The sequence below is a fragment of the Jaculus jaculus genome, chromosome 19, assembly GCF_020740685.1.
Source record: "Jaculus jaculus isolate mJacJac1 chromosome 19, mJacJac1.mat.Y.cur, whole genome shotgun sequence".
In the NCBI taxonomy this organism is placed as follows: Eukaryota; Metazoa; Chordata; class Mammalia; order Rodentia; family Dipodidae; genus Jaculus; species Jaculus jaculus.
In genome coordinates, this window is record NC_059120.1 from 59485006 (window position 1) to 59506319 (window position 21314).

The 21314-nt window shown below is 51.3% G+C and overlaps 1 protein-coding gene across 1 annotated transcript in view; it reads right to left on the reverse strand.

Moving 5' to 3' along the window:
* Positions 1-1964: 1964 nt before the first annotated feature.
* Positions 1965-21314, reverse strand: part of Smg5 (SMG5 nonsense mediated mRNA decay factor) — a 36254-nt gene continuing 16904 nt past the window's right edge. Inside the window, exons 10-22 of the mRNA XM_004667279.2 lie at positions 18420-18628; positions 17832-17969; positions 17091-17699; positions 14837-15012; positions 13872-13947; positions 13066-13241; positions 11083-11241; positions 5484-5543; positions 5036-5195; positions 4564-4654; positions 3837-3911; positions 3351-3489; positions 1965-3172 (exon numbers count right to left, since the gene is read on the reverse strand). Of these exons, the coding sequence (XP_004667336.1) occupies positions 3089-3172; positions 3351-3489; positions 3837-3911; positions 4564-4654; positions 5036-5195; positions 5484-5543; positions 11083-11241; positions 13066-13241; positions 13872-13947; positions 14837-15012; positions 17091-17699; positions 17832-17969; positions 18420-18628 (2152 nt within the window). The 3' untranslated portion in view covers positions 1965-3088. The remainder of the gene's footprint in view (positions 3173-3350; positions 3490-3836; positions 3912-4563; positions 4655-5035; positions 5196-5483; positions 5544-11082; positions 11242-13065; positions 13242-13871; positions 13948-14836; positions 15013-17090; positions 17700-17831; positions 17970-18419; positions 18629-21314) is intronic.

A 21314-nucleotide genomic window follows, 5' to 3' on the forward strand; every position in this document is an offset into this window, starting at 1 on the left:
AGCCTGGCCGACAGGGAGAAGAGTGGCTGGGCCAGGCTTGGCGGGGAGCGCGACACTGGGGGAACGAGGGAACAATCCCAGCGTTGTCTGGCCTCTGCCGAGCGCAAGGCTCAGCCCGGCCCCATTAACAGGCAGCTCACTTGGTCTCCTGCACACAGCCAACCCTCCAGCGTGCGCCCTGCTGCTGTACCGATGGGCTAGTTCAGGCGAGGGTGCAAGCCAGGAGCAGCCTCAGGCCAGGCAAGAAGGCCCAGGCCCTGGACTGTGCATGTCACAGCTATCTCCCGGCCCGCTTTTCTGCCTTAGACTCTTGAGCAGGGTTCCAAGCAAATTGCCTTTGGCAAGCCAGGAAGTAGTAGGTGACCTACTACTTTGCAATCAGGCTGGTGTAGAGGAATCAGGCTGGTTTCACACTCCACTCCCATAGTATCTCATGGAGAACTCAATCCAGCCGGGAGCAGCAAACCAGTTCTAGGTATCACTAGTTCAGAATATAGGGGGCTGAAGAGATGACTTATCCGCTAAGACGCTAGTCTACAAAGCCAAAGGCCCCAAGTTCGCTTCCCAAGGACCCACTGGAAGCCAGATGCACAAGGTGGCACAAGCATCTGAAATTCATTTGCAGAGGCTAGAAGCCCTGGTGCACCCATTCTTTACCTGCTCCCCCCTTTTTATCAAATAAATTACATATATATATATATATATATATATATATATATATATATATATATATATATATATATATATATAAAGTGCTTTTGGGGAAGAGAAAGGAGGTTACTTAATAGGTTGGTATTGTATATATGTAAGTAGAATGATTGAGATGGGGAGGGGATATGATGGAGAATGGAATTTCAAATGGGAAAGTGGGGGAAGGAGGGTATTACCATGGAATATTTTTTATAATCATGGAAAATGTTAATAAAAATTGTGAAAAGATAAAAAATAAAAAAATATATATACATTTTTTAAAAGTGCCAAAAAAATTGAGAAAAAAAATGCTTTTGTTGCTGGGCGTGGTGGCTCACGCCTTTAATCCCAGCACTCCGAGGCAGAAGTAGGAGGATCGCCATGAGTTTGAGGCCACCCTGAGACTCTAGCGAATTCCAGGTCAGACTGGGCTAGAGTGAGACCCTACCTCGAGAGGGGGAAAAAAAAAGCTTTTGTAAGTGAAGTGTGGTGGTGCAATCAGTTGTTCAGTCATCCTACATAGTGAATTTGAGGCTAGCAGGCAATACAGACCCTGTCTCAAAATAAAGCAGTTTGGCTAGCTGATCCCTCCCCTCAAAACAAGCTGTGCCTACATGAAACATTCTGTAAGGCTGTGTACAGTTGGAAAGTTGTTGGCCCAAATAGCCATTTATTGCCCTCCTGTGTGCAACATCCTGTGACTATTAGATAAATCCTTCTGGAACGTACAAAGCCCATAGACTCCAGCAACCCAACGGCTAAAAATGTCACAACAGCTGAGATCAATGGATGGTAGAGATTGCCAGCCTTTGCTATACAGCACGGGCCTGGCGTTTGTTTGCAGCCCTGGAGCACCTATTGTCTACCTCTTTCTCTCTCAATAAATAAAAATAAATTCGTGGTGATGCACGCCTTTAATCCCAGCACCCAGGAGGCAGAGGTAGGAGGATCACTGTGAGTTCGAGGCCACCTGAAACTATAGTAAATTCCAGGTCAGCCTGGGCTACAGCCAGACCCTACCTAAAAAGAAAACAAGCCCAGACTACATACCGAGGCTGGGTGCAGCACAACATGCCCGCAATGCCTGTACCTGGTGGATGGAAGCAGGAGGATCGAGAACAACTCCAAGGCCAACCCTACCTTGGAAATCCAAAAGAGCAATTTGGAGGCCAAACAGAAACAGTGCTCCTGGTGATGCGGCTGTGCAGGGCCCTGGCCTAGTGCACGCACAGACTCCCAGCACCCTCCATCCCAGAGAGACACAGTAGACGGGGTGGGCTTGGGGGTTTTATTAAGTGATGCGTGAGTCTCTGCACAGGAGCTGGAGGTAAGGCAACCCCACTGCCCCCGTTTTCCCAGACCCATCTTGGAGGGTTAGCAGAGGTGGGGAGGAGAGTCTGCAGAGATCGCCTCCTGGCCCCATCCAGCTCTGCTTCCACCTGAGAGGGGCTGATACACCCCTGGCCAGAGCCTCCCCCAGCTCTGCTCTAGGGCAGCTTCTACCCGAGTTACTCATGATCTCTGCTCTCACTTGTTACTCAACACTCCAAAGCCAGCCCACACTTGGCCCACCAGGCCTCTAGTCCTGGGACTGGCAAAAGGTGGGTGGTCTCGGACAGAGGGTCCTGAGCATGCAGCTTCCAGGCGCCTCTTTTATCTGCCACTCTGCCTTCAGCCCTCCCTGGATGTGGCGGGGCCCGGCCTCAGCCCACACCCATCCCAGCACAGCAGCTGCAGGCTGACACAAGGAACCCTCCCCAGCACGCGGGCCGCTCCACCTGCAGCCCTAGGTGACCTGGAAGCTGGACAGCGCAGACAGGAAGCAGAAGTGGGGTGTGCCAGGAGGATGTGGCCCCTGCCCTGCTCTGTGGTGCAGGCTGCTCCAGGCCCTGCTTCCCTAAGTGCCCCCCAGTTGGCTCCAGAGCAGTCCTGCCCCTCCAAGCAAGGCGAGGGACCTGCACAGAACCATACAGACACTTGGTACAACCCAACTCTTCCCCCAGAGCCTGGAGGCTCTAAACTCTGGCCCCCACCCAACCAGCATCCTGGGTGAAGACAGGTCCTTCTGGTGTCCTTTCCTCAGAATGACCTCTCCAGTGAAACGCAGACAACCATGCCTGGCACTGCCCAGGGGACAGCAAAAGGGTCAAGGTGGGAGGGCTGGCTAGGGGCCCACCAGCACTTCTCCCTTTCCTGACATTGTTTTGGCAACAAAGGGCCCCCACCCTCCCAGCTGGCTCCTGGGCTCTCCCTGCAGCCTCTGTGCAGCTGGCCTTCCTTCCTGTGTGCGCGTGCGTGATTCTGTATGTGGTGAGGTGACTACAGGTGGTGACCCTGGACGCCAAGGAGAGCAGCAGAGATCTGGAGTCGGCCCCACTGCAGGGCCTCGAGGTCAGTTTCAACCAATCTCCTTCCACTGCTTGTAGAAGTCCAGAACATTCTTGATGTCCACACTGGCATGGGCAGCAGCCTGCAGGGCAGCCTGTGAGATGAGGGTTAGGAAGGTGGGTGAGGGCCCAGACTTCTGAACTGGATAGGACATGGATGCTGAGGAAAGGGTGATGGAGGCAAACAGCACCTTGTCTGATGTCTGAGGGAGAGGTCCTCTCTTACCCTTCTTCCCCAAAGCCCACTTTGTCCCCACTCCATCTGTGACCCACCTGCATGGGCCCAGAGAGCACACTGAGGTTGTCCAGTGGAAGGCCTGTGATGATGGTGACCATGCCGCTTGGGTCTTCCTCTCCTGCCCCCTGGGCCAGTGTGAGCTGTCTGCAGCTGTCTAGGATCTTATAAAGTGTCCTGGGGGGTGGGGTGAAAGGAGGAAGGCATAACTCAGCATTACTGTAAGACCCTAAATGGAACATGAGGGTCTCCAAAGACCAGGGCTGACTAGCAGAGGATCAAGAGACAGTGGGTTGGGGAGGCTGACCCTGGGGATGTGCCAGGGAAACAGGCAGGATGCACCTAAGTGAGAGCACCAAGCCCAGGCATTCCAGGGCCAGAGCAGTGACCCCATCTGCAGAGGGATGGGCTCCCGGAGGGATGGAGGGTTGTGCTGTGGACAAGTCCTGCCCCTAGGGTCAGGAACTTCATGGAGGGCTACCAGGCCACCTACTGATGGCTACAGGGCTGAGGGTGACATTTACCAGGCATCTGTATCCTGCCTCTTCAGCTTATGCCGCTCGAAGCTCCTTCCCACTTCCTTCTGGCAGCGAATGTACCTGCAAAAGACACCAAAGTGGTGGGTGAGGACCAGGGAGGGTACCGCATACAAAGGCCATTGTGGCTCGGGGCCACATCTTGCTGAGGGAAGAGGCCTCCCATCAAGCAGTTTGGAGTCATTTTGAAGTGGCTTCCTGGTCACTGAGCTGCACTGGCTTTCCACTGACAACATAGGTGCTCTGATTCTTCCCAGGAGAGCAGTGGGCAGGGAGGCAGCAGCTTCTGGAGACAAGGTCTTAACCAGCTGGCCAAGTGGCATGGAGGCGGAGGAGCTCTCCCTACACCCTAGCCTCAGAATGGAAGGGAGGGCATGAGCCAAACGGCTGCATTGTGGTCCCCTCCTACTTCCTCCCTGGGGGGTTTGTGTGGTCTCTGATCAGTTGGAAGGTGGGAAGCCTGATCTCTAGCCCCAACCTAAAGCAGGAGAGCTCTTGCAAAGGGGCCACAGCCTGGGACTGGGGTCACGGTAGCTCCTTTCTCCTAGCAGGTGCTGCCCACAGATCTGCCCACAAGACAGGCATAGAGGTTCGGTGCTACCCCAGGGCTGGGCTCTTCCAGTTGCCTCTGTGGCCCTCCCAGTGCAATATGCAGACTGTATCTCCCACAGGAACAGATAACGGCGCACAGGTCCAGCTGGGCCCATGGTCTTACCTGTTTCCTTTTTTAAACTCTGCTTCTAGGTACCGGATCCCATCCCGGGCCCCTGGGTGCTCCTTCTTCAGCAAATCCAGGCCATCAATCACTGGTGGGCAGTGAAAGGCAAAACACTGAGCTGACTGCTGACCAATCTGCACAATCTGCAAGAAGTGCTACCATCTGCAGCGGGCAGGAGAGGCCTACAGGGTTCCCAACGTTCTTGAAAAACACGACCTTCTGCCAACAGTGTACCTGCCAACTCACCAAGTGCCCTCACTTACGATTTTCTCATCTATCCCACCCCCACCCCGAGCCCGTACAGCACGGCTGCCATGCCTACTTCACAGATGAAGTTAGCTGGGATTCAGAGATGGTAGGACTTGACCAAGATCACATATACACTGGGCCCCAAATAAGGAGTTCTCAACCCCAAACTGAGTCTCTCTCTCAGCCACAACATCTGGTCCCAGCTCCCCAACAGGCTTACCTGTTCTTGGGATGATAATGATGAAGCGACCGCTCGTGGCCAGCTGACGGATGAGAGAGAGATGATGGCAGAGGGCCTGGGTGTCAGGGATGAGGTAAGGGGACATAGCTGACTGGGCCTTGGGCTGCTGCAGGCTGCCTTCCAGCTGGGAGACCTCGAGCTGGCAAAAGAAGGCTGAGTGAGTGGAGGTGCGTGGAGCCCACCTGCCTGGGCGTGAGGAGACAGCAAGAAAAACCAGGCACTAATGGCAAAATGGCTCAACATGACTCCTAGGGAACTCCTCCCCTTGCTAGCTAAGGGAGATGGAGGGCCTACCAATGATTTTGGGGCAAGAGAAAAGAAAGGAAAGCAGAAAAAAGACACAGGATATGGAGGCTCAACAGCGAGAGCCGCAATGTCTCAAGCTAATGCCAGACCATGAGCTGGAGGAGACTTGCAGACAGCCTACCTGCAGTCGGAGCTGAGCCATGTCTCTCATGAGCCGGTTTCGTCGCGCCTCCTCCTCTGCCTATGAGGAAACCACAGTGGTGAGGAGGTGGGGTGTGTCCTCCCCCAGAGACCAGGAGGCCCAATGGTGTCAAGGGAGGGAGGCAGGGAAGAGGGAACATCCCATGGGTGAAATCAGCCACTCAGCCCAATCACACACTTGGTCACACCTGGTGCAGCCCTGCGGGGAGGGGCCGGTTGAGGACTGTCACCAGTCAGTGTACTGCCCTGACCTGACCTCTACTCCTCTGCTCTGAACATCCAGGGCCCCTCAGGGGATACCAACCCTGCACCCCTTGCCTGTTCTCACTCAGCCACTTGCCAATGTTTCCCATGTGCAGACGTGGCCCAGGCCTGCTTAACCTGTTGCAGCCGTATATACGCACATGCCTACCCAACCCCAGCAACCCTGTCCGCCTCCCTCTCGCAAGTAAACACATTTAAAAAATAAAAACAAAGCCGGGTGTGGTGGCATATACATTTAATCCTAGGAGTATCACTGTGAATTCGAAGCCATCAGGTTCAATTCTCTAGTACCCAGGTAAAAGTCAGATGCACAAGGTGTCTCATGTATCTGGAGTGGCTAGAGGCCCTAGTGCACCCATTCTCTCTCTCTCTCTCTCTCTCTCTCTCTCTCTCTCTCTCTCTCTCTCTCTCTTAAACAGATAAATAAAATAAAACTTGTCTGATACTGGGCTAGAGAGAAGCCTCAATTGTTAAGGGATTGTTAACTGCTAAGCCATCCCTCCAGCCCAGGTGGTGCATGCCTTTAATCCCAGCTCTCAGGACTTGCTTGCAAAGCCAAGTTTGATTCCCCAGTACTCATGTAGAGCAAGATGTACAAAGTGGCACATGCATCATGGCTGGAGGCCCTAACATGCCCATTCTGGGTTTCCGCCTTTTTGTTTGTTTTTGGTTTTTCGAGGTAGGGTCTCACTCTAGCTCAGGCTGATCTGGAATTCACTATGTAGTCTCAGGGTGGCCTCGAACTCATGGCGATCCTCCTACCTCTGCGTCCTGAGTGCTGGGATTAAAGGTGTGTGCCACCACGCCCAGCACTATAAAAATATTTTTTAAAGAACTGTCTGATACTCATGGCCCGGCCTAGACGTTCTTCCAACTTCCCTGTTTCTGGATGAAGCCAATGATGTCAACTTGACAGGATCTAGAATAAATCACCTAGGAGACAAAGCCCTGGGCAAGATAAAGGGAGCTGCTAGACCAGATCCGCTGAGGTGGGAAGACCCACCCTGGTCCATGGGTGGCACTGTTCCACGGGCGAGGGTCAGGCTGAGTGAAAAGGAAAGCGAGCTGAACACCAGCATCCGTTGCTCTTCGCTTTGCTTTGACTATAACCAGCTGCTGCTTGGTCCTGCCGCCCTGCCTTCTCTGTCACTGAGAACTGACACTGGGATACACCCTTTAAGTGGCTTCTCATCACGTATTTCTATATTTTATTTATTTGAAGAGAGAGAGGTAGAGAGGGAGGTGTGTGTCAGGCGCTCCAGCCACTACAAATGAACTCTAGACGCATGTACCACTTTATGCAGCTGGCTAATATGGGTCCTGGGGAACTGAACCTGGATCCTTTGGCTTTGCAGGCAAACGCCTTAACTGCTAAGCCATCCCTCCAGCACAGGGGTTTTTGTTTTGTTTTGTTTTTCGAGGCAGGGTCTCACTCTAGCACAGGCACACCTGGAATTCACTGTGCTTTCCCAGGATGGCTTCGAACTCATGAAGATCCTCCTATCTCTGCCTCCCAAGTGCTGGAAATAAAGGCATGCTCTACCACACCGGGTTCCAGCTCAGGTATTTTTATTTTTATTTGAGAGAGAGAATGAATGTGCATGCCAGGGCTTCCAGCCACTCCAAACAAACTCCAGATGCATGCACCACACCTTACATGGGACCTAGGGAATCAAACCTAGGTCCTTTAGTTTTACAGGCTGTAACTGCTAAGTCATCTCTCCAGCCCTCATCAGACATTTTTGATACAGCAACAAGGGAAGTAACTGATACAAATTCCAAATTCCTAAATATGATCTAGATGTGGAGAAGGCTGGGCCTTTGTCCTGGGAGATATCTGGGATGCCATGTGCTGCATGGCGCCCTCAGCTGTCATTTTAACCAAGAGACTATGACAAACCCAAGTAGAAGGAGACTTTAAAAGTCACTGGCTAGTTCTTTTCACACAAGATCAGGCATACACAAGGTGATATGGCCATATACTGGTTCTTTTTTAAAGTGCCATGGAAGCCGGGCATGGTGGCACACACCTTTAATCCCTGCACTCAGGAGACAAGAGGCAGGAGGACTGCTGTGAGTTCAATGCTGCCTTGAGACTACACAGTGAATTCCAGGTCAGCCTGAGCTAGAATGAGACCCTACCTTGAAAAGAAAAAAGAAAAAAAAAAGTTCATGTCCCCACAGGCCAGCCAACTGACTGGAATGGAAGGACACTGTGGAAAAGCAATCCCCCTCTTCTCTCACTTCAAAAGTTCAGCAGGGTGTGGTGGCGCATGCCTTTAATCCCAGCACTTGGGAGGCAGAAGTAGAAAGATCATTGTGAGTTCAAGGCCACCCTAAGACTACACAGTGAATTCCAGGTCAGCCTGGGCTACAGTGAGACCCTACCTTGAAAAACACACACACACACACACACACACACACACACAAACAGGCATGCATGCACACACACAAAAAAATAACAAAACAGTTAAGCCTGAGTCTGGCTTTTTTTTTGGCTGGAGGAGGAGGTACTGTCTCATTCTCGCCCAGGATGACCTGGCACACTCTGTGGTCCCATGTTGGACCTGAACTCATGGCGATCCTACCACCTCAGCCTCCTGAGTGCTGAGTGGTGTGCACACGTGCACCACCACACCAGGCTTGACTCCGACCTTGGTGCTAAAATTAAAACTAAAGTTGTAAATCCCCATGCTTAAGACAGCAAGGAAGGGAGTTTCTGGGGAGCAGGGGCCACATCCCAGCCTGGCAGAATGTCCACAGGAAAGGGGCCCAGAGGATCAGGAAGCTGCTGAACCAGAGATGGGGCAAAGGAAGAGAATGAAGGAGACTGGCTTGGGAAGAAGAAACCCTGAGGTTGGCTAACAGAAAGGTGGATGGGGAACCTAGGTAGTTCCCCCAAAGGGATCCATGTGAACCAAGGAAGGTAAGTCATACCAGCTCAAATCTAAGACGACCAGCAGCTTAGACAGTGTAGGCCTGGCAGCCTCCAAGCCAAGCAGACACATCAGCCCAAAGTAGGGCAGCAGCTTCTTGTGCCTACTTCACACTGCTCAGAAGTCCAATCCACAAAGCAGCAAAGAACAAAGGTGTCTGACTTGGTGTCTTGCCTGTTGACAAAAGCCTAAAATCCCCAGTGCTGTAAAAATAAGCTAAACTTGAGCCAGGTATGGTGGCGCATGCCTTTAATCCCAGCAGTCGGCGGGGGAGAAGGGCAGAGATAGAAGGATCACTGTGAGTTTGAGTCTACCCTAAGATGACACAATGAATTCCAGGTCAGCCTGGACTACAGTGAGACCCTACCTCAAAAATAAAATAAAGTAAAAATAAACTTAAAAATGCTTAAAAGCTTGACTGCAAAGCCAAAGGACCCAGGTTTGATTCCCCAGGACCCGCCAGATACACAAGGGGCGCATGTGTCTAAAGGCCCAATCTCTCTCACTCCCTTTGTCAAATAAACAAATAAATATTAAAAATAAAATACTGGGGCTGGAGAGATGGCTTAGCTGTTAAGCGCTTGCCTGTGAAGCCTAAGGACCCCAGTTTGAGGCTCGATTCCCCAATTAGCTAGATGCACAAGGGGGCGCATGTGTCTGGAGTTCATGTGCAGTGGCTGGAAGCCCTGGCGTGCCCATTCTCTCCCTCTCCCTCTCTCTCACTCTCAAATAAATAAAGATACAACAAAACAAATAAAATAAAATAAAATACTGGGGCTGGAGAGATGGCTTAGCGGTTAAGGCGTTTGCCTGCAAAGCCAAAGGACCCCGACTGGGTTCCCCAGGACCCACGTAAGTCTGATGCACAAGGTGGTGCGCGGGTATGGAGTTCGTCTGTAGTGGCTGGAGGCCCTGGCACACCCATTCTCTCGCTCTCAAATAAATAAATAACTAAAATAAAGTATAATAAAAAATAGTAACACTAGTAGCCAGGCATGGTAATGCATCTTTTGGGAGGCTACAGAGTGAGTTTTAGTCAGCCTTGGCTAGAGTGAGATGCTGCCTCTGCACAGCAAACTAAACCACGGAGTTCAGGTTCACCCAGCTCCAGCGCTGGCTGTCACCGTGACACTACTCCTTGGCTTGCTCTCTCATGCATAAAGTGAGGTGCACACAGGTAAAAGGAGGCCCCTTCAAAAGAGGCTGCCCCGACAGGAAGCACACGATGACAACATGAACTGCTACTACCCCGCGGCCTAGGCGGGAGGCTGTGACCCAGCAGCAGGGTGCTCAGCACGGCCTGTGCTACTCAGCCCCGCACAAGGAGGATTGCAAGGAAGCTGCCCTCTGTCCCCACCTCTGCACGGTTTAGCTAACGGAAATGCCTGTAAAAATTCTACTGTGTTTTTGAAGCGGTTTAACTTCCCTATAACTATTTTTGTAACCCCCCGTGTCTTTCCCTATGGGACAGCAATAAAAGCCTTAACACAAAAGGTTTATTTTTAACAAAAGGTGTTTGTTTGTAAGACAGCAAGGAAGGGAGTTTCTGGGGAGCAGCGGCCCCTTCCCAGCCTGGCAGAATGTCCACAGGAAAGGGGCTCAGTGTCAGGAAGCTGCTGACCCAGAGCTGGGGCAAAGGAAGAACGTGAAGGAGACTGGCTCAGGAAGAAGAAACCCTGAGGCTAACACACACTGTTGCTCTTCCAAGCCAGGCGCCAACAATACCGCCAATGTACCCCATTCAGCTCCAAGACAACACGCCAGGGCTGTCCACATCACTGGGAAAAGCAGATAGTGCTCACAAAGTAGAAGACTCCCCAAGGGAAGGGAGTGTCGTATTCACTGCTGTAAACCCAGGGCACATTAAATAGCGACAAATATGGCAGAGCTGACGCTCAGCAAGTGTGAGACAAACTACAGGGAAAGAGGTAGGTAACACAGGCTTTATCTCAAGCTCGTGCCTAGGACAGGAAGGCCCTGCACGGTGTCTAATGCCAGGGGCCTCTGTTCCCTTCATTTCCTACACCCTTGAAGGAAGAAGCGGAAGGAGTACAGCAAGCAGGTGCCACACACATCATCAGTCTGTAACTTGCCTATTTCACATGCTAGGTGGGGAAAGAAATGGCCCTCAAGCGCACACCAGTCTGAGTTGAGGAGGTCCTGAGCCACTGGCTCTGCTCAAAGCATGTCTCACTCCTACCCACCAGCTCTACCCCTTGAGCCCTGTTGAGCCTCTCCTCTCCTCTCCCCAGTTCTTTAGGCAAGGTCCACTAGTGTGGATAAGCACCTACTCTGGATCCTGAGAGGGCCTTAATGGGAGCACAGCTGCCGGGGAAGGGGAAGGGACAGAAGAGGGGAGGAAAGGGAGGCTTGACTTACCATGCGGAACTGGGCCTGGGCCTGCTGTAGCAGGCTCTCCTGCTCAGACTGGGCAATGCTGACGAAGATGCCAACCTCTGGATTGAACTGCAGGATGCTGCCTTGTAGGTGTGCAACAAAGTGACCAAAGCTGCGGATGTGGCAAATGCGCACCACCGACTGTGGGGAGAACAGGAGGCAGGCTCACTTGAGCAGCCCCTTCCTAGCTCTCGTCCTCCCACCTCCCTGCTGGCCCAGCCACCTCAGCAGTGAGGGCTCCTTAAAAAGGCGTGTGGGGCTGGAGAGATGGCTTAGCGGTTAAGGTGCTTGCCTGCAAAACCAAAGGACCCAGGTTCGACTCCCCAGGACCCACATTAGCCATATGCACAAGGGACACACACATCTGGAGTTTGTTTGCAGTGGCTGGAAGCCCTGGAGCACCCATTCCCTCTCTCTCCCTGCCTATTTCTATATATCTCTCTCTCAAATAAATAAATTGAAAACTATACATATAATGTGATCTGTAGTGTAGGTAAGAGCACCAAGACCCAGAGCCTCTAACTTCCACACAAGGAGTAAGCTATCAGGCAGGAGGAGACTCCTTGGAAGATTCCAGGACCACGGTTCAGGCTGAGGAGAAAGCAAAGGGCAGGGGAAGGAGTGCATCTCAACGGTAGAGTGCTTGCCCAATGTTAGAGTGGGGCCATGGGTTTGTCCCCAGCACTGTGAGAAAGAAAACAGCAAAGGACACCGACTCCTGGATTCCAATGACATCTCTCCTCAGTTTTTCACGTGTAAAAATGAAGGGTGGGGATGCTAGAGAGATGACTCAGCAGTTGAAGGCCCTTTCTTGCAAAGCCTGGAGGCCCATGTTCAATTCCCAGTACTGAAGTCACATTGACATGCATTTGCAAGTTGCAAGAGACCTTGGCAAGTGCACGCACACCTGCACATACACATGCAGATCATTTCTAAGGCAGGGTCCAGGCTGACCTAGACTCATGGCAATGCCCACTTCAGCCTCCTGAGTGCTGGGACTAAAGGTGTCCACCAGCACACCCAGCTGAACAGACATTTAAAAATACTATTCATACACCGACTGTGGTGGTGCACTCGGGTAGGAGGATCGCTGTGAGTTCAAGGCCACCCTGAGACTACATAGTCAATTCCAGGTCAGTCTGAGCCAGAATTCGACCCTACCTCAACCCCCCCAAATAATAATAATAATAATAATAATATTCATTTATTTATTGGCAAGAAAGAAAGCATGTGGGTATGCCAAGGTTTCATCACTGCAAACAAACTTCAAACCCATGTCCACTTTGTGTGTCTGTCTTTACACAGGTTTTAGGAAATTGAACCTGGCCCTTGAACCTGGGACCGCAGGCTTTGCAAGCAAGCACCTTTAACTGTTAAAACATCTCCCTAATCCAATTTTTTCTTTTTTTTTTGAGACAGAGTATTGGTGCACCAGGGCCTTGGCCACTGCAATTGTTGAACTCCAGACGCTTGTGCCACCTAGTGGGCATATGTGACTTTGCGCTTGCCTCATCTTTGTGAGTCTGGCCAACGTGACATCTGGAGTTGAACATGGGTCCTTAGGCTTCCCAGACAAGCACCATCTATCTCTCCATCCCCTAATTTTGTTTTTTTTTAAATGAGAGACTGAGGCTGAACATACGGTATCCTGTTTCCTTGGCTTCCCTCTGCTGCTCCAAAATGGCCCAAGTAGTGACAGACTCAAAGGTCAAAGTTGCCAGTTCTATTTTCTATGGTAATGTTCCACTCACAAGACTGCCTGAGAGGCCAAACATGATTTCAAAATCAATCAACTCCTCACTTGCTCTGTCGTCCTCTGTGGAAGCTGAAGGACAAGGGATTCCAGAGGGGAAGCAAGCCCTAACCCTAACAGTGATCGTCCCCGCCTGCTCCTACCCACACCCCTGCCTTGCTGCTGAAGATGACTAGTGCCTGGCACTCATGGCAGGAGAAATGAGCGCTCACCTCCTCTAGCGCACTGAGCAGAGGCCGATCTGTGTCGAAGTTAAAGCGTTTGTGAGCAGCTCGGAGAGGAGGCAGGTTGCGCAGTGCCATGTCCTCTGGGAGCAGCAGGCCAGCAGGGAGGTCAGGCAGCTCACAACCTTCAATGAGACCCTGGACCTCAGGACACAGGGCCAGGCCTGGAAAGAAGCAGGACATCAGACCACTGCCCTGGGGAATTTTAAGCGAGGGAACACAACCCTCCCTTGGAGAATTACCGAGCCAGCGAAACAGGACAGAACCCTAGGACAGAGTGGGGGGGAAGGAGACAGACACACAGGGCCAGGACACAGACAGAGCTCTAGACACTAGAGCTGGAAGATCATAGGAGCAAAGCAGGGAGGAGGAAGAGGAAGGACAGTGAGTCCTGGAAGGCCCTGGGAGAGTCTCAGGAGAAAAAGCAGGTGGGAGGAGGGGGTGTCTGGGTGGGAGGAGAGGATGAGGCACTAGTGAACTCTGGAGGTCAAACTCTGTCCACAGGCAGCAGCAGCCCTGGCTTCCAGACTCCACTCTCTCAGCTCTTGTTCACCACAGGCCTTCCCCAGGGAGCATCCCCAATTGTAGGTCAGGTCACCTGCCTTCAGTGGGGCAGTGTTGGGTGGAAACTGGAGAGGCCTGGACCATACAATGACTGCTGTGTGCTACCAAGTCTCCACAGCAGTTCCATTAACCTCCTTACCCCAAGGCTGGGTTACAGGAAGGATACTAGACAGGTTTGGTGGAGCCAATGAGGGAAAGGAAATGAGAAGGGAGTGCCAGGGCCCACTCACCAGAATCCTGAAGTTCACTGGCAGCTGGCAACAGATTAAGCAACACAGACAGGCGGTTCCACAAACTTTGAGAACTCTGGAGGAAGGGAGAGAGGCCTTGAGCAAGACAAGCACCGTACCTGGGGTCTGGGGGTGAGCAGTTAGGCACAGGGACTGGCAGGGCAAACTAACAAGAGGCCAATGGGCTGCAGAGATGGCTTAGCAGTTAAGGCACATGTCTGCAAAGCCTCAGGATCCAGGTTCAAACCCCAGAATCCATGTAAGAGGCACATGCACCTGGAGTCCGTTTGCAGTGGTGTGCCTGTCTCTCTCTGCCTCACTTTCTCATTTTCAAATAAACAAAAAGAACCCAGGAACTCATGGATGACTTGGAAAATAGGAGTGCTAGTCTATGAGGATAGGAAAGGGGACGTGTTCAGCAGCTGACTGTTTCATGAAAAGGCAGTGAGGTCCCAAAAGTGATTCCTGGACCACTGAAGTGGGACATGTGAGTGCTGGAGGATGTGGCTCCTCCATGTCTAGCAGAAGCCCATAGGAAAGGTCTTCCACAGCGCAGCACTAGACACGGAACACACACCTCCAGGAACAAGAAGCTCAAGACTGAGACTGGGACTTGAAGGAGGGGTGCATGGCCCACCTAGCCCCAGGGCTCCTGCTGCGTGACTCCCCAAGCCCCTGTCCCTACTGGGAACACTTCCGTCCTTGCCCACAGCTCACTGTCCTCTACTCGGAGCCTCCTCTTCTTGATGACTCTGTTCACTGAGCCTGGCCCCAACATTATCCAGAATGTGAGGCGAAGCTAGCACTGGAGAAATCAAGCAGAAGATGCAGCTCACGCTGTCCCCTGCTCTTGGAGAGCCAACGTCAAGTCTACTGTTGCAGCCCAGACAGGTATTTGGCAGAGAGCATGGGATGGGGTCTTACAATCCTGTGGGACAAATCAGGACAGCAGAGGTGTATGATACCTGCGCACACACGATGATGAGGTCAGGGTTGGTGCGGAGCCAGTCCAGGAAGACTTTCACAGCAGGAAGCAGGCCTTCAGCCGTCAGGACCTGTAGCTTCTCTTGGAGACTGCGTTCACTGCGACAGGAGCGGCCGCTGGACTCACTTCCCTCTGACTCAGAGCCTTCCTCAGAGGCTGAGGTTGGGCAGAAAGGAGAGGAAAGTGGGGTAAGCAACATATAGCACTTAGCAAAAGGCCCAGCACTTTGAGGTGAGCATGCTCACACCCATACTGCACTAACCAGACTCTTGAGAGGAATGCTGACATAAACTGTTAACACTCCTGACCCACTGTTCCAGCTTCACTACTTTTTTTTTCTCTTTTCTTTGAAGCAGGGTGTCACTCTAACCCAGGTTAATCTGGAATTCATTTTGTATCCCAGGCTGGCCTCAAACTCAGTGACCTTCCTACCTCAGCCTCCTAAGTGCTGGGACTAAAAGTGTGTGCCACCTCGCTTGGTTCAGGCTTATTACTTTTAAACCATTAGTCTGGGACCTTTAATGATTGTTTCAGACTGGAGCCCATTTGTGCAGGTGGCTGTTAGCCATTCATCTGTCCTGTTTCTGAAGCACCTGTGCTGGGCTAGATGGCAGGACAATCAGAGGCGGCCAGCTGTAAGGGGGAACACAAGGAGCACAGGGTTACATCATGATTCCCCAGCTCCCTGGTCAAATGCTTTTTTGTGTGCATGCGTGTGTATATGGATGGAGGCAATCAATATATCTATTTATTGAGACAGGTAGGAAGATCGCCATTAGTGAATTTTAGCTCAGCCTGGGATAAGAGTGACAACCTACCTTGAAAACACACACACACACACACACACACACACACATACACACAGCAAAAGAAACACTGAAGGGAGGACTGGGTGAGATGGCTCAGCACTTACGGCACCTGCTTGCAAATCCTAAATGACCTGGGTTCAATTCCCCAGTATCTACATAAGCCAAATGCACAAAGTGGTGCATGTATCTGGAGTTTCTTTTCAGTAGCTAGAGGACCTGCTATACTCCTTCTCTCTCTCCCCCAAATAAAAGTGTTAAAAAAAAGAGGGGGGCCTGGAGAGATGGCTTAGTGGTTAAATGCTTGCCTGTGAAGCCTAAGGATCCTGGTTCGAGGCTCCATTCCCCAGGACCCATGTCAGCCAGATGCACAAGGTGGTGCACGCATTTGGAGTTTGTTTGCAGTGGCTGGAGGCCCTGGCACGCCCATTCTCTCACACTCTCTCTCTCTCAAATAAATAAACAAAAATATTTAAATAAAAAATAAAGAGGGGGTCAGGAATGATGGCTCAGTGGTTAAGGTGATTCCCTGTAAAACCTAAGAACCAGAGTTTGATTCCCCAGTACCCACATGACACCAGTTGTACAAAGTGGCACGTGTGTCTGGAGTTTGTTTGCTGAAGACCCTGGCCCACCCATCCTCTTTCTTCCTGCCTATCTCTATTTCTCTCAAAATAAATGGGGGGAAGCACATCTGACTCTGATGTCCAGAGCATCCTGAGCCACAAGTGACTTAAGCTAAAATGTAGGGGCAAGTGAGAGACAACAAATGGGGGAGGAGGAAATACTTTTGTATGTTTCACACAAGGGGGTAGGGCACACTGTACAAAGGGTGGAAGTGAAAGACATTGTTTAGAGTAGGGATGGATGACTACCCCCCAAATAAGACTGTTAGGGAACTCGAAAGGCAGATACTGTCCTCAAACAGTCCACACTAGTCCTTGACACAGCACTGGTTTAACATCCTTGTGGGGGCTCAACAGACACTCCCTCTGCAGTGAGGGCGCACAGGGGAGAAGTCTCTCTTAAGCCTGCTGCCTGCTGGGGGCAGTGTGTCTAGCTTCCAGGAGCCCCCGTGGCTCCATCATGGCATGCAAGAAGGCAGTGCAGCTGCAAACGTGCCAGGAGTGCCAAAGCCCGGAGTCAACACGGAGGGAAAAATAGTTAAAGCCAGGCGTGGTGGCACACACCTTTAGTCCCAGTACCCAGCAGGCAGAGGGAGAAGGACTGCTGTGAGTTTAAGGCCAGCTTGAGACTACACAGTGAATCCAGGTTAGCCTAGGCTAGCAAGACCCTACCTTGGGGGGAAAAATGTGAAAACTAGGAAATGGGTTGGCAACAGGAAATGAGGAAGCGACCAGACCAGGACAGAGGACTCATGGGCTACAGTGGAGTGTCGAGGGTTGGCAGCAAGCAAGACTCAGGTACCTGGCTCCAAAGGCTTGTCCACATCCCCGTTGACACAGGGTCTGCAACTGGCCAAAGTGTGAGGTTCAGCAGTGGGCGGCAGGAGAAGGTTGCTGAAGGTGGGGGCCAGTCGGAAACAGCGCTTGGTCTGGAACATCTGGGTAGACATGGCTTGCAGATTGCTGGCAATGCTAGCCTCACTGGGGCCCAGAGGGCCATTGAGGGAATCGGAAGCCTCTGATCGGGCTCGAGGGGGCTCCAGGGCTGGAGACTGTATCCCTTCCTCATCCTCCATATCTTCCAGATCCGATCTGGACTCTTGGCTATTCATTTCTGAGTCTGTCTCTGCATCAAAGGCTGTGCCTCCACCTTCTAGACTCTTGTCAGAGCCACTGTCCGAGTCCTCACTGGCCTGGGCTGAGTCCCGGCTTGAGTCTGATTCAAAACCTTCACTCAGGTCGCTGTCATCACCAGCCTTGGGGGGGTGGTGGCGACGACGACGGAGGCAAGACAGACGGGAGAACCTCCGGCTCTTTCTGCCCTCATCATCGCCTTGTAAGGCCGTGGGGGGAGGCTCAGGCTCTGGCTCCTCATCCTCCTTCACCAGTGATTCTTTTGACTCTGGTTCATCTGTGCAAAGAGAGTAGAGCTTAGGAAGACACCTGAAAGCTGCCATGTGCCCTCCACCTCCCACAGTCTGTATTCCGCCTCCTCCTTACTCCCTACACCCACCTTCCCGGTCACCACCTCCTCCACCTGTACCTGTGCCATCGCTCTGGAATGTCGGAACAGGGTTTTCGCTCTCTTCCAGCTCAGCCTGCAGCCGTATGTTGACATGATTGACGAGGTGGGAGAAGAGGGCCAGGGTGAAGGCGATAGCGGCGCTGTACTGCTTGGCTCCTGAAGCAGGGCAGCACAGCACCGTCAATCCCGACCCATCTCTCACCTAACGCCCACCTTCCGTGAATGTACTCCCACGTCTGGGAACTACTCCTCACTTCCCATAATCTACCATGTGCCAGCCCACTCGACCCTCCTGCATGTACATGCGCCCTCTCATCCTGCATCAAGATCTCTTTGGTTCCGAGGCTTTTCCCAAGAACCTGGAAACTCTCTTTATGGCTCTACGTTTGCCTTTGCAGCAAGGTTTCCAGAAGTGCCTAAGTGCCCAACAGCAAGGCCTAGAAGCTAGTCAGTGTGGGCATGGGGCAGGGAGGGGTGAGGAGGGGAGAAAGCCCACAACAGCTGCTGCTTCTTCACATGAGCTCCGTCACTCAGGCAAGGAAGGATTACTTGTGAAGTCTGAAAAACAAGCTACAAAGCAAGGCAATGGGACATGGAAAAGCATACCTGCTCTCTTTAAACTGTGCACACCCATCAGGCAGATGATGGCCATTTGAAATATGAGGAGGTCAGGGAGGAAAGCATATCCATTCTCATACTCCTCCTCATCCTCAGTGCTCAGACCAAGGTTGGGTGAGGAGGGTAGGTAAAAGAGGCAGAGGTTGAAATCCTCTAGGACTGACTGGCAAAGCAAGGTCAGTTCTGAGTCCATGGAGCTACGGAATGGCAGAAGGAACAGGAGGGGTCAGTGATCAGTGACAGGCATGGAGAAGAACTGGCAATACAAAATTCAGAGAGAAAGCTGGGGTTGTTGCTCAATGGTGAAATGCTTGCTTCAATCCTAGGCATTGAAAAAAAAAAAAACCTATAGAAACAACTTCAGAAAGAGTGGGGCTGGATGGATCTCAAAGATGACAAAATGGGCTGGAGAGATAGCTTAGCGGTTGAAGTGCTTGCCTATGAAGCTAAGGACACAGGTTCAATACCCCAATACCCACATAAGCCAGATGCCCTAAGGGGCACATGTGTCGAGTTCATTTGCAGTGGCTAGAGGCCCTGGTGCATCCATTCTCTCTATCTGCCCCCACTCAAATAAATAAATTTTTAAAAATGACAAAACGGGAGTGAGGCTCCATGGCAGAGCACTGTCAACGCATACCAGACCCAGGTTCAATTCCCACTACTGCCAAAGTAAATGAACAAAAAACAAAAAGCATGCAGGGAGCCGGGTATGGTGGCACACGCCTTTAATCCCAGCACTCGGGAGGCAGAGGTAGGAAGATCGCTGTGAGTTCCAGGCCAGCCTGAGACGACATGGTGAATTTCAGGTCAGCCTTGGCTAGAGTGAGACCCTACCTCGAAAAACAAAAACAAGAAAAAACACATGCAGGGATAGGTTCAGGGCTAAGGACCCATGTTCAACTCTCCAGACCCACATACGCCAGACGCACAATGTGACAGAAGCACACAGGTCAGACACGAGCACAGGATGGAGCACGCTTCTGGAGTTCAACTGCAGCGTCCAGAGGTCCTGGTGCAACCATTCATCTCTTCCTCTCCATTAAAATAAATAACAACAACAAAAAGCTAGTCGTGGTGGTGCATGCCTTTAATTCCAGCTAGGAGGATCACTCTGAGTTCAAGGCCACCCTGAGAATACGTAGTGAATTCCAGGTCAGCCTGGACTAGAGTGAGACCCTACCTCAAAAAAAGCGGGGGGGGGGGGACCTGGAAAGATGGCTTAGCAATTAAAGCATTTGCCTGAAAAGCCAAAGGACCCAGGTTTGATTCCCCAAGGACCCATGTAAGCCAGATGCACAAGGGGTTCATCTGTCTGGAGTTCATTTGCAGTGGCTGGTGGCCCTGGCGCCAGTCTCTCTCTCTCTCTCCTATCTCTATTTCTGCTTGCAAAAAAAAATTAAGTAAGTAAATAAATAAAACTACAGGTAAAGCCAAGCATGGTGGCACACACCTTCAATCCCATCACTCCAGGGACAGACGCAGGAGGATCACTGGAAGTTCAAGGCCAGCCTGACACTACATTCCAGGTTAGCCTGGGCTAGAGCAAGACACTATCTCAACAAACCAAAAAAAAGAAAAAAGAAAAAAAAAAAACACTGGGGGACTAGGCATGGTAACACATGCCTTCTTTGATCCCCAGCACTTGGGAGGCCTACATGTAGGAAGATCACTGAGTTTGAGGCCAGGCTGGAACTAGAGTGGGTTCCAGGTTAGAATGGGTGAGACCTGACCTTAAAAAAATGAAACAAAGCTGGAAAAATGGTGGCACATGCCTTTAATCCCAGTACTCGGGAGGCAGAGGGAAGAGGATCATGCTGAGTTTGAGGCCAGCCTGAGACTACAGAGTGAATTCCAGGTCAGGCTGGGCTGGAGTGAGACCTTACCGCAAAAAACAACAACAAAAAATTTAAAAAGGGGTGGAGAGATGCCTTAGCTGGTTCAAACGGGTAAAAGAGCTGGAGGGATGGCTTAGTGGTTAAGGCACTTACCTACAAAACCAAAGGACCCAGGTTCAAATCCCCAGGACCCACTTAAGCCAGATGTACAAGGTAGCGCATGCATCTGGAGTTCATTTATAGTGACTGAAGGCCCTGGTGTGCCCATTCTGTCTCTCTGCCTCTCTCTCTCTCTCTCAAATAAATAAAATGAAATATTAAAAAAAATGAAATAAGACTGGGGGATGTGGCACACACCTTTAATCCTAGCACTTGACAGGTAGGAGGACTGCCGAGTTTGAGGCAGCCTAAGACTACATAGTAAATTCCAGGTCAGCCTGGGCTAGAGAGAGACCAGACCCTACCTAGGAAAAAAAAAAGAAAAGAAAAAAAAAATAGCAAAGGAGATGGCTGAGTAATTAAAGTGCTTGCCTACAAAGCCTAAGGATCCAGGTTTTATTCCCCAATACCCATGTAAGCCAGATGCACCCATTCTCTGTTTCTTCTCTTTCAAATAAATTTAAAAAAATATTTTAAAATAAAAAAAACAAAAAAGATACCGGGCATGGTGGCACATACCTTTAATCCTAGCATTCAGGAGGCAAAGGTAGGATCATGCTGAGTTCAAGGGCAGTCTGAGACTACATAGTGAATTCTAGGTCAGCCTGGGCTAGAGCAAGACTCTACCTCAAAAAAGTAAAAACAACAACAAAAGCACACCTAAGAAAGGAGTGTGGTAGACTTCCTTGAAGTCCCTCTTCCAACCTCTATTAAGTACTCACTGGGGGTCCGCATGCAAGCTGTTAGATGAGCACAGAACTCTTGGGCACAATAGTGAGGAGTGCCAAGGACAGACTAAGTGGTAAGACTTCCCGACACCGCTCAGCGCCCACTCCCTGCTTGAGCTCACGTGTAAAGGAGCAGTCAGGCCAGGGCTTGTCTGATG